This window comes from Gymnoscopelus braueri (genome assembly GCF_963280865.1).
Source record: "Gymnoscopelus braueri genome assembly, chromosome: 6".
NCBI lineage: Eukaryota > Metazoa > Chordata > Actinopteri > Myctophiformes > Myctophidae > Gymnoscopelus > Gymnoscopelus braueri.
Window position 1 is genome coordinate 49,605,411 of NC_137607.1, and position 13,795 is coordinate 49,619,205.

Consider the following 13,795-nt stretch of genomic DNA (forward strand, 5'->3'; position numbering starts at 1 on the left):
AATAGCAGCTATTTCTGTCTTTGTATGTTTAAGTTATTTGTCATATCTGCCCTGTGGAATTAGTTATTACGAAGCCTAATGGCAAACAGAAATAAAACATGTATTCATGTGTTCCAATGTTCAATGCCAAACACACAATGAAATCGTTAATCGCAATTATTTGAGTGACAATTAATCGTCAACTTAAATTTGGAATCGTGTCAGCTAGGCATGCAATGATTCACTCAACTCACGAGTGAAATGTCCAAATGTCCCCACAAGTAGAGTAGAATTTGAGAAATAGATATTGTGCAGACAATCTTCCTGTGCCTCACTACTAGAGAAATGGTTGGTTTATGGTTAAAAAAAAAGCATTTGGGGAGTTAAGGTCCTTACACATTGGAGGCGATTTTTTCATGAGAATAATTTGTTTTAAAAAAAAACCTTATAAAGTCGAAGCAATTTCGCATTTTCAGGTTGTTTATTCACGTAGCCCCCAATGTGTGTAAAGGCCTTTAGGCTTACAATTAGGACGAGATTCAGGTTGGGGTTAGGATTAGGCATTTAGATGTTAGGTTGAGGGGTTGGAGTGCAGCGGTGTCTTGCATCAAAAATAATAGATCTAAAAGCTCACAACGCATCGTAGCAAGACGTGTGAGCTTGTCGACCAGCTATTTTGGTGCATGACACCAGTGCACAACTACGTATAAGTCAAGCTTTAGGGTTAAGTTAAAAATGGCAAAAAAGGTAAAGAATAGCATTTATTAAAATGCCGTCCTAAAATGTTGATGCCGTCACAAGTATATTAATATCTGCATGTGTGTGTGTGTGTGTGTGTGTGTGTGTGTGTGTGTGTGTGTGTGTGTGTGTGTGTGCGCGCGCGTGTGTGTGTGTGTCCACATGTATGTGTCTGTAAAATGGGAGGGGGCAGTAACTGAAGGGGTGGCTTGATGCTTGTGTGGCGGCGTGTGCCACCTGCTGCCTTGAAACATCTTGGGAATTGTATGTGTGTACGCACACGCGCGTGTGTGTGTGTGTGTGTGTGTGTGTGTGTGTGTGTGTGTGTGTGTGTGTGTGTGTGTGTGTGTGTGTGTGTGTGTGTGTGTGAGTGTGCAACGCAGACTGGTCCCTGTGGGGTATTTGCTAGGAGGATGGTACCATATCACTTGTCAAGTGGAGGATATGAGTCCCAGGAGACGAAGAGGAGAGAGAGAGAGAGAGGCAGCAGAGAGGGAAAGAAGAGCTGTGTAGTAATAGTGGACAACTGTCTAGGGAGCAGATACAGGCTGCAGGCAGAGCGTGTGGCCCCTCTGTCCCCTGCTGTTCAGGACACCAAGCTGTCACTGAGAAAGACGAGGGGGCGGCCAGCGCACCACAAAGAAGACAAAACAAAGTGATTTAACAAAGTGGGCTGTTAATGACAGGCTTGTGCCTCATAAAACCATATGAACAAACAGGGGGTGGGCTCTGCGTAAAGCTACATGTAAAACTAAGATGACCCATGTGACGAAATGTCAGGAGCACTGCCTTTTGACTCATGCAGATGAATACCAATAACAATGTTATGTTTTCATACTCGCGGTGTTCATCAAACATCTGTTGTACACATTTGTACTTGTCAAATCAGAGAGAGACACCTTTATTTATACAAAGAGAGAAACACACGATCAGGATAGGATAGGAAGGACTAGATAAATAAAATGAAAAAACAACAAAAAACTGGGAAACAGTGATCCCCCTGCGCCGCACGCACGCACGCACGCACACGCACGCACGCACGCACACGCACGCACGCACGCACACGCACGCACGCACGCACGCACACACACACACACGTACGCATACTTTAACGGAACCATTAATGGATCCACTGGCACCATTATCACCCCCCTCTTTCTATTTTTAAGTGCCAGACAGGTGAGATTTGACTCACGGTAACAACAAAATGAGTTATAGGAGGATTCAATCCAAGGACTGTCTTTGACTTTTCCGCAACGGTCATGACACTCTCTGATTCGCTCTGACACAGTCAACATTACCACTCTAGGACAGGACGAAGTATCTACAAAACAAAAAACAACAACAAAAAAAACTATGAAATACTCAAAGTTAGCATGTGGCCGAGGTCCTGCCCCGTACCGGTGCTCCTGAGCAGGTGGAAAGAGCAGATCCCTAGAACAGTGGTTCTCAACCTTCTGGATCAGGGCCCACTTGAAAATCTCTAAAGCATTCGTGGCCCACCCATCTGACCATAGGGTGGGCCGCGTGGATTTTTGTAGCATGTTTATTTAATGATCAATCAATCAATTATGTTGAGGCTTGGATAAATGGAACTAACGTGGTATACTTTAAGTTTCATTTATCAGTATCTCAAAGAAAAGGTTTAAAAGAAAAAATACCATGCCATTTTTTCTTTTACATTTCTTTTCATATTAATGTTATTGTCTATGCCAGGCCGAGACTATGTTTCCGCCCCTGTCCGTCCGTCCGTGTGGGTCCTTGTGTCCGTGGGTCTGTCTATGAACAGATAATCTCCGGCACCTGTTGGACCAATCGCAGTGAAACTGTGCGCGCACGACGCCCCCTGGAGGCCAGAGCAGAACCTCCACCCTACATTTTTTTAATCGTCCTGTTATAGCGCCACCATGCGGCAGATATACATCGGCCTCATTGTGGCGCTACAACAGCCCACTTAGCGTTTTGGCCAATAACTCCTGAACCATTGTTCTTACGAAAAAAGAAAAAAGAAATCCCTGGATTCCTTGGATTCTCACTCTCCATATAGTCCCCGGCCACTTGTGCCAAATTACATATTCTGCCATTTTGCGTTTTCTTCAAAACACGCTATTCCTACAGGTTTTGTCCAAAACTCACACAAACATTATCACATTATCTCTGGGGTCATGTAAACAAGATAGACAGGTTAAGGTTGATATTTCAGAATCAGATCCCATTCCTAGTAGCTATGACTGACTTTTCTAGTATTATCACTAAAATCGTAGTGTTTTGCCAATTATTTGGGGGTCCACTTGCAATACCCTTGTGGCCCACCAGTGGGCCCCCAACCCACAGGTTGAGAACCACTGCAGTAGATAGATTGAAGACCAAGCCCCTCTATCTTCCACCAATGTGTCTGTAACATTGCTGTGTGTTGTTCTGCAGGCCCCGCCCCTTACCTGCCAGCCTGTTGTTGACACGGTTGTGTCTTGACCAGAGCCAGAGGACGGCCATCGACGGAGAGCTCACTTCCGACATGCTCTCTTGGGCCATGTTTTCAAAGTGATCTGCACACGGTCGGCAGCCGAAGAAGTGGCGAACGTAGTTTCTCATTGCCTGCAGCACCTCCTGGGGCCCTGGAGGGAAATGGCAAGATGTCAGGAAAATAAAAGGTTATTAAAGAAAAATATCATAATAATAATAATAATGATATCTCAGATTTATATAGCCCTTTTCTAAGCACCCAAAGACACTTTACATGGGGGAGAGAAAACAACAATGGAAATAATCAACTTTATTAGGAAAAACACAAAAAAAGGCTATGTCTTATTGTCTATAGAGTAAAATCAATTAAAAAAAAGTGCTACAGTGAAACAGGGGGTGTGCAGTTAGCTGTGGAAAGCCATATTGAAGAGGTGGATTTTGAGAGTTTTGAGAGGTTTTGAAGGATTGGAGGGTGGGGGCTTCTTTGATAGTGTTGGGGAGTGCATTCCACAGGGATGGGGCAGAATTCAGAAAAAGCCCTATCGCCCCAGTTTCGGTGCTTGGTCTTGGGGACCACCAGGGGTGTCACCAGACCTGTTGGCGTCACCAGACCTGAGCGAGCGGGAGGGGACATGACGTTGGAGGAGGTCGGAGAGGTAGGGGGGGGAGCCAGGTTGTTCGTCGGTGCCTTATAGGTGGTGAGTAGTATTTTGAAGTGGATTCTTTGTTTGACAGGAAGCCGTAGGACGTGGAGGACAGGTGTAATATGGTCTCTGGAACGGGTACTACTATAGTTATATAGAAAAAGTATTAGAGATAATTGAATTCAAACAAACTGTTCATGAGTACTAGTTTGTAAATATTTCAATTAAACCAATTGAAATATTAAAAAGTAGGAAATCAAAAATAAATTGTTTACCCAATTAAGATCCTTGTTTTATTTCACTAAACGAAAAGAAAAAAAAAGTCATCTCATAATCTACTGTTAGGCCTATACCTCATTAGATAATGATGGCGAGGACAAAATATGCCATAAACCTGTGCTGAACCTCAAAGCTTGCTAATACCAATGCCGGCCCGCGACACACTGGATTCCCACGGTTATATGGGCCAGGAGTCATGGAGAGCTGGGTTAACCCCATATTGAGATGAATAATCTAAGTGAACGGGATAGCCCTATCGAGAGATTAAATACAGTTAACACTCTGTGTGAATGGTGGAGAGGCAGTTATCTCAGGACCTCAACAGTTACAAACCATAGTTTACTACCAGCCAAAGTGTTTTCTTTTGTTCTGGACTTATAGCACATCCATTAGAGGAGGTGTGTTTTCATACATGTGTATATTTTTAACATTATATATATATTATATATATACAATATTATACATTATGTATATATGTATTAGGGATGTGCCGATATATCGTCCCGCGATATATCGCGATACGTTTCCGTGACGATATGTATCGATTTGGGAAAAAAAATATTGTTTAAAAAAAAATATATATATATATATTCTTTATTTATTTATTTTTGCAATAATAATAATGCAAAAACAGAAGTATTTGTTTGCATTTGCTTCCCCCCCCCCATATATTTTCAGAAGCGTTTTTTTCCCCCCCATATATTTTCATAATAAAAAAGTGCCATATATCGTATCGTATCGATATCTTATCGATGTTGTGAGCCCAATATCGTATCGTATCGTATCATGAAATTAGTGTATTGGCACACTCCTAATATGTATTTATGTATATATACTGTATATATACACACACAAATAAAGACACACACACACACACACACACACACACACACACACACACACACACACACACACACACACACACACACACACACACACACACACACACACACACACACACACACACACACACACACACCATGTTCTCAAACAGTAGTTACTACAGTATATATCAGTGCATATCTGTGTATAATGACCTGTGGTTAATGCTGTTATGTGTCTTTGTCTATGTCTCCACCAGTTAAGCTTGGACACAGTGGGGGGCCAGATGGACCCCCTGTTTCTCAGCCAGTCCATCTGCGGGTCACGTGATGGTCCATAAACCCTGGGATTAACCTCAGTGTGTGTGTGCGTGCGCGTGCGTGTGTGTGTGTGTGTGTGTGTGTGTGTGTGTGTGTGGGTGTGGGTGTGTGTGTGTGTGTGTGTGTGTGTGTGTGTGTGTGTGTGTGCATGTGTGTGTGTGTATGTATGTGTGAGAGCGAGATCAACCTCTGAAGTCATCTGCCTATTTTATTAAGCACTCACATTCCACTAATCTAACATAATAACCTTTAACAAACATAAGTAGGTACTGTTCTGCTGGAACAAATAAATAACAATAGAGAAGAGGACAAAGAAACAACAAACTTGTGGAATCCCGGCCCAGCTTGTGTTTGTGTGTGGGTGCATGTGTTCATGCGTATGTGCGCCTTTTCTTAAGTGTGTCGCTACATCGTCGTCTGTGCAAACAAACACTCCACCAAACATTCCATGGTTAATTTGTTTACAAAGCTTTACAAAGCACTCGTCCCCAGACCACCCTTTCTTTGACCTTTCAATGGCCTCTCTCCTTTCAGTCAGCTCCTGTTCTTTCTTTCCTACATCTCCCACCCCTTCCCCTCTTCCCTCCTCTACCTCCAATATCCCCTTAACCTATCTACTCTGTCTCTTTACCTCCAATATCCCCTTAGCCTATTCACTCAAAATGATGAAGTTGTTTCATGTCATTGAACGTATATTTCCATTGACAAAGTCATTGTTTGACGTCAACATTTCGTGAGGAAATATACAGAACATTGTTTGACAACGTCAACATTTTGTGGAGAAATATACAGAACGCATGTATTATTGATCTCCTCACATCAGAACAAAGGGATTTAGGTTGAAAATCCTCAAAGTTTTCTTTTAAGTCTTGTGTCTTTGCCCCTGCAGCCACACCAGGCCCTGGCTGTGTGGCTGTGAGCTGCAGGGCTGTGGTGAGTTAAAGAGGGATGAGACATGAGTCCCAGGAGAGCTATAGCAGCTCAACTGGTAGCAGAATGGATACCGCAAAAGCCCATGTCACACTACATTGGTTGTGTACACGCCTGCACGAGCGCGCACACGCACACGCACACGCACACACACACACACACACACACACACACACACACACACACACACACACACACACACACACACACGCACACACACGCGCACACACACACACACACACACACATTTACAATTATGAAATGTAACCCTGTAGCTGTCAGGGTTGGATACTGAGACTGGAATATAATTTTTAGGTTTTGTTTTATTATCATTATTATTATTATGAATGTGCATCAGTTCCTTTTCCTTAATCCAGGCTCTGAGGTTCTTAGTTGTGTGTGTTACCTGCTGATTCACCAGACTTCTTGGCCTGGACAGTGAGAATGTGGAAGAGTGTCCACATCCCACAAGGGTAGCGTCTGAAGTAGGGCTTGGAGCCTTGGCAGCCCACCCACCTCACTGCCTCTGGCAGGGCAGTGTCTGGAACCTGACAGACAAAGAGACAGAGAGAGTGACAGAGAGACAAAGAGACAGAGAGAGTGACAGAGAGACAAAGAGAGAGAGTGAGAGAGAGAGACACAGACAGAGACAGACAGAGAACAGAGAGACACTTTTAACCACTTAACCCACTAAGACCTGAGGCCGATTCTACTTAATGCCTTCCAAATCAGTAGTTCTCACACTTTCAAGATTTTTCAAAAATGTTCAAAAATAGCATATGTATATCTGTGTATATCTGCTATTTTTGAACGCAAAAATCTAAAGCGACACAGATGCTTTAGCGGATGTAATGGGTTAAAGGAGATCCCTTATCTGATGTTATTATATCCTAGAACGAGTGGTAACAGTTTCATAACTCCATCCCGAGCCCACCGCAGCTAAAAATGTGAAAGATGGTCCCTATGCTTAACCGCGTATTTGTATCGCTCGAAATTTATTTTTTGGTTGTAGATATCTGACGTTCATATTGACAGAAAACTCTCCACAGTGTGTTAGATACGTCCCTCCGGAAGTCTCGCAAGACGAGATTTCACCCGTGATTTCATCCAAGTCCGCTTGTAAACACTACGGCGGCTCATTTGGGACAAAAACACTGTGGCGAGGTTTCTGTCATTATGAACGTCAGATATCAACAAAAAAGAATATGCGATTTAGCGCAAGGACCATCTTTCACGCTTTTAGCTGCGGTGGACTCGGGATGGAGTTATGAACATTTTCTACTGTACCACTCGTTCTAGGATATAATAACATCAGATAAAGGTAAGAGATAAAGGCTATTCCGGAATTCTCCTTTAAGCCATATATACAAATAGAGAAAATACTACAGTACAAAAATGTACATTCCTTAAAAAAAAAGGCCTACAATTTCCCAAAATAGTGACGCCAGGTTGAAAGTGGTCAAGCGTATATTCCAAAATATGATCCCCTCCAAGTACTAAAGAGCAGTTCAAGATAATGAAAATGATTGGGTGCAGTTCCCCTAATCAATGGCCAGTCAATGCCAGGTTAATGGCGTAGCCCTCCTCCTATATAAAGAGGCTATCCCGATCTTTAGGAATGATCCAGAGTTGAATCCAACAACATATTTTCCCTGACATATAGTCGTTTCTCTCTCCCCACCGCCTGCCATCGGCTAGTAGCTTGATTGACAGGGTTACTCACACGTCAATAGTAAAGATTTGTGTGTGTGTGTGTGTGTGTGTGTGTGTGTGTGTGTGTGTGTGTGTGTGTGTGTGTGTGTGTGTGTGTGTGTGTGTGTGTGTGTGTGTGTGTGTGTGTGTGTTCGTGTGTGTGTGTATACAGAGTCCATTTCCTCTGAGGTAGAGTCGGTTCATACCTTCTCATTGATTCATTGATCCATTGATTCGCCTGCTAAAAGCTAATGATGTAAGTAAGTGACTGTTTCAATTTGCGAGAGCTGGTATCCTATAGGCATGCAGGCTTCATTCCAAAGACAACAACACATACATCCTTAGGCTGTGTATTTGCTGGCACTGAGACAAGGAAGAAGTACACACGTAAATATATCTGGATACTTCCCATTACACCTTGGTAATGGGAAGTAAGTATGTGCCTGTTCTGTAGCTATTTTTGTTTTATCAAGATCAGATTTCAAAGTATGATTTGAGTCTACTTGATGTATTCAATACTGACAAGTGACCTTGGTAGTGGTAGGTCACTGACACCTTGAGATTATTTCCAGTCTAATGTGGACTCGCTTTGGCAAGGAGCACCATGGCACCACCAAACATTAACACTTTAGATTGTCATTGTCATCCTTGTCACCCTTATTTTATTATCATACATCAACACAGCGTGAAGGTATTTAAGTTTATGCGTATGCCTACAGTATTTTAACATCCAAGGAAAAGTAAATGCACATATACTGTACGTATAGACAGACTGACAGACAGACAGATATCATAACAGATAACAGATCAGCTATTTCTTCTTTTTTTTATATGTATAAAATTACTAACTATGTCAATAATTTCTTTGTATATTTAAGTTATTTGTCATATCTGCCCTGTGGAATCTTTTATTACGAAGTCTAAATGCCAAACAGAAATAAAACATGTAATTCATATGTTCCAATGTTCAATGCCAAACACACAATTAAATCGTTAATCACAATTATTTGAGTGACAATTAATTGTCAACTTAAATTTGGAATCGTGTCTAGGCATTCACTCAACTCACGATACGATTCCAATCACGATATTAGGTTCACAATACGATTTTTCCAAATTTTTATGATTTCTCTTACACAAATCCAGTATTTTCTTCTTTTTTAATTCTACCAAGTTACTGAAAACTCTTTATCAATTCTCTTAAGATCCTGTATTTTCTTTGTCTTTTCACATGTCAGTGACATCACTGACGAATCCTTAGTATCTTTATAACCAGCTTACCATAATGGCGTACTACTGTTATGCAACTACTTCCGTGTTGCATAACAGTGACATCACTGTCGAATCCTTGGTATCTTAGCCTTTCAACATGTGTTGATTAACGCTGTCACTACAAGCTGCATTTTGATTTTTTTCACGCTCGCGCTAATGAAACACTAAATGCGATTATTATTTCATGTCAACATTCAGGTACAACTATCAGAAGATGTAACCCAGGTAAAGTAATATGTCACTCTGCAAGTTTAACTAAAGTTTTCCACCTGTCCAAATTTTCTTCTAGCTATTTTTTGCATCGCGATTCATTTTTTATTAAATTGATTTAAATCGTCACCAGTTTGAATCGATTTAAATCGATTTGCGATAAATCGTTACATGCCTAGTGTCAGCCCTACCTGTGCTGTGTTGTCCAACATGTCTCTGAGAGCACTATAGGACACTTCAGCCTCTGCCTGAGCTTGCAGCCACGTGTCCACTGACTTCAGGAGGTTCACCACCATGGCACGGCCTGGAAAGTACTGGAGGCAAATCAAACAAAAATATGTTGTAAATAAGTGTTATGTATTATGTATTTTGGGCCAAACTCATTTAGAATTTACACAAGCACTACAACATGTTTTGAGCTTGTAGATCAGCTATTTTTGGCAAAGAGATATGGTGTAGACAGAAAAAAGCGTACAACTCAGGTCCAGTTTACAAATGCTAGAGGGTTTATGTGGTTAATGCATCATTGTCAACATCAACATCACGTCGTACTAAGCAAGAAACTTGAAGATGATGTAAGTGATATTTTTTGGATGAAGCAAAATGTTCTTTTGTTAAAAAGTTAAAGTTTTGTATTCTGATAATCATTGTTGCAGTGTTTGTTCAGTAACAAGAGTTCTCCACATCTCTCCAGCTCTTTATTAAACAGAAAATACATTTTCATACACAAAGGTCATCCCATCAGGAGAGAGAACCCCAAATGAACCCGAAAGATCATTTATCAGCTTAAATTGTAGTGTCCCAGTTACCCCTGATAGGGGGATTTTTTTTCCTGTTTTTCTTACAATTAAACAAATACTTACAACATATAGCAATGATTACTATGGGAATATGGAGCTATTTAACACTTAAATAGCACTATAATAACAAATATCACTCAGTGCACCTTTATGACTAGACAATGAGTTGGAGAATTTGAAAAGACACAAACATTGTACAGAATATGTTTATGCATAGTATACGCTCTAATGATGCTATAGGGTTGGTAGGCTATGCTTGTTATGGCCCTCTAAAAGAATCTTGTCAAAAGCAAGCATGTCAAACTTAAGCCAGATGTATTTTTCCCTCATTAAGCTCAGTTTTCTAAGCCACTAACAACCACGTTGCCACCATGTTAGTCACCGACTACTCAGACCGTTTGTTTACGTTTTCTACAATCTCTTTTGGGTACCAGGGTAACGGCCGTGGCACATAAGGGAACATGACACGATAACTAGCAGAGAGAGGTGCATCTTGGGAGATAGGAAATCCTTCTGACGTGCATATGAGACCAGTGTTGACAGAGAAGAGCCAGACATGGACAAGCTGGCTTTAGAAATACAATACTGACAATAGAAACAGCTGATATCTTTAAAGTACTCACGGCAAATGAGAGAAAGCTGCCTTAATAATTGACTCAAATGTTAAGATGCAGGCTAAATGGACTGCTGATGGTTACAGTAAAGCCCCTCTATAGTGTGGTTTGACACAACAGCCCTGACCCTGTTTCTCAGAAGTGATGCAGCAAAGGGATACAACTAAGACTTTCCAAGACTTCAACAACAGGACAAATCCATGTTATTGTATAATACTGTCATGGTAACCCGCTGCTCCACTATCACTAACACTGGCTCCTTCTCACCAGTTAAGAAGTTATTGTTTCAATGTTGACTGCAACTGAATCACAGTCACTGATTGTATAACCTGGTGGGTGTGAGAGAGAGAGAGAGAGAGAGAGAGAGAGAGAGAGAGAGAGAGAGAGAGAGAGAGAGAGAGAGAGACTTTTTATGATTTGTGCAACTGAGTGTTTTAAATTTGCCCGTAGCCATCTGTTCAACTATATTCACACACACACACACACACACACACACACACACACACACACACACACACACACACACACACACACACACACACACACACACACACACACACACACACACACACACACACACACACACACACACACACACACACACACACACACACACACACACACACACGTCCAAACACACACACGTCCAAACACACTTGTTTCGGTCCTTGGCTCAGCCTTCTATTCATCACTCACTAACAGGATCTGTGCATTACACCATATCCACTCAACCAGTCCCCTGGTGGTGATTTGTTTAACCACATTAACCCTGGCGTCCCTACTTTGGGCATATGTCATTATAAGTGACAATTGTTTCCCAAAAATAGCTAAAATAGCCAATTTACGAACTCACAACACGTCGCATTGTGACACGTTGTGAGCTTATATATCGGCTATTTTCATTAGTGGTTAACCTTCTTTGTACCACTCTTTGATCTCAGCTACTCACATTGTGCTTGGGTATTTTCTCGTGCATGTTTTTGTCTGTGTGCATACACGCACAACATCAATCTGAAGCTAGTTGGCTAGCTACAGTATGAACCAGCTAAATTTGATCCTTGGTTTTCTGCCACTGAACATGTGCCAACGGGCTAATCTTCTATACAACCAGGTGTTATCCTAAGACGTTTAGGATTTTAGATCTCCTACTGAGATGTTACTAGTCAGGTCGGGGCATGAGGGCATAGGGTCAAATAACCAGCTGGTTCAATACCAAGTACAATGCAAGCAAAATCAAGAACATGAAAATGACATGTTAAAACGTACACACACATGCATGCGTACACATACGCGTACATACACAGTACACAGTAAACACAAATGCACACACGCACACACACACGCACACGCACACACACACACACACACACACACACACACACACACACACACACACACACACACACAGTGGTACAGGTGCGCTATAAAGAAGAGACAAAGGGCTTGTCCTATTAGACCTGGTGTCTGGTGCCCGCTGCTATGAGAGAGATATAATAGGTTTACTTGTGGGTCTGGGGACTGGAGGCCAACCAGTCAGAAAAGCTCATTAAACAGCCATATGAATTTAACCAGCGGAGAAAAGGCAGGTGTTCGCACTAATGGGCTTAGTTCAGCATCAGCACCAAAGCAACACTATTCATGTTCTAGATGTGCTTTCTCTGTCTTGTGCTTTTGGGCTGATTGCGTTTTGCCGGTGGTCACCCAGATGTTGTGGGAAAATGTTAAAGGTTTTGACTTTTGCCGTATGCATTATCCTCATCCAATCTGACTCCCTCTAACATGGACATTCCCCTCAGACCTGATTTACACGTAGTTGCGTGGCGGTGTCGTGCACCGAATATGGCCGATCTACAAGCTCACAACGCATCGCAATGTGACACGTTTTGATCTTGTAGATCGGCTCTTTTCGGTGCGCAACCAAGTATAAATCAGGCATGACTCAGGCATCAATGTTTCCACATCTCTACATCTCAGCCTACGTTTTATCTACTCTCCCTCCATCTCCCCCGCCCCACACACACACACACACTTATCTCTGCCATCCCACCCCGCTAACCTTAACTCGTCCCCCCCCCGTCGACCCTGTGCCCCTCCTGCTCCCATGTCAGTTGGACCATGACAATCCCCTTCACCGCAGCAATATGTCATCCCTGATCCGATTAGTATCAGAAGCACTTGAGAAACCACAGGCCCCCTCCTTGTGTGTGGACATTTGCAGAGAGAGAGAGAGAGGCATCTGTTGACTGGAGCTTGGCAAACCGGGCTGGGGCCGGCGGGCATGGGGTGGTATGAGTCCCAAGATGATCCAACCCACGACCCACTCAGGAGTGCCCAGCAGGGATGCCACAGGCACGTGGCATGTAGAGTAGTTTAACCCATTAAGACCTGAGGCCGATTCTACAAATGTCTTCAAAATCCAGAGCAGTTTTCTGAAAAACTATTGTTGCTATATCAGTGGTGCTCAAACATTTTCACGTCAAGGACCACCCAAAATGATATGTATTTGGCCACGGACCCCCATCTCAAAATATGTTGTTCCATGGACCCCCGGAAGCAAGGATTTGAGTTACAAAATAATGTTCGCTTTAAAGATATATATATTCAAAGATTTGCTCACATTTTCCCGATTTTTCAAAAATAGCAGATCTACAAGCTCGTAGCGCCGCACTCGGTGCCTTGTAGATCTGCTATTTTTTAATAGCCAAATAAATCTAAAATGACACAGATGCGTTCCCAGTCTTAATGGGCTGCAGAACGAAAGCTCCTTCCTTATGCCCGACCATACTATACTGTTATAAAAATAACAGAAAATAACCAGTTTGGGACGAAACAAATAATTTCTTTTGATGAGCACTAAGTATAGATCAGGCTTCATGCACACTATGCACACATACACCAGATAGTAATTTGTGACCGCTGGCAGTCTGTACTCAGCACTTCACCCTTGGCATGCTCACACACACACACGCACACGCGCACGCGCACACGCACACGCGCACACGCACACGCACACGCACACGCACACGCACACG

The 13,795-nt window shown here is 42.4% G+C and overlaps 1 protein-coding gene across 1 annotated transcript in view; it reads right to left on the reverse strand.

The window, feature by feature from the left end:
• Nucleotides 1-13,795, reverse strand: part of qsox1 (quiescin Q6 sulfhydryl oxidase 1) — a 40,877-nt gene that overhangs the window by 7,995 nt on the left and 19,087 nt on the right. The window contains exons 9-11 of the mRNA XM_080430683.1: nt 9,541-9,663; nt 6,582-6,723; nt 3,156-3,332 (exon numbers count right to left, since the gene is read on the reverse strand). Coding sequence (XP_080286809.1) covers nt 3,156-3,332; nt 6,582-6,723; nt 9,541-9,663 — 442 coding nt within the window. The remainder of the gene's footprint in view (nt 1-3,155; nt 3,333-6,581; nt 6,724-9,540; nt 9,664-13,795) is intronic.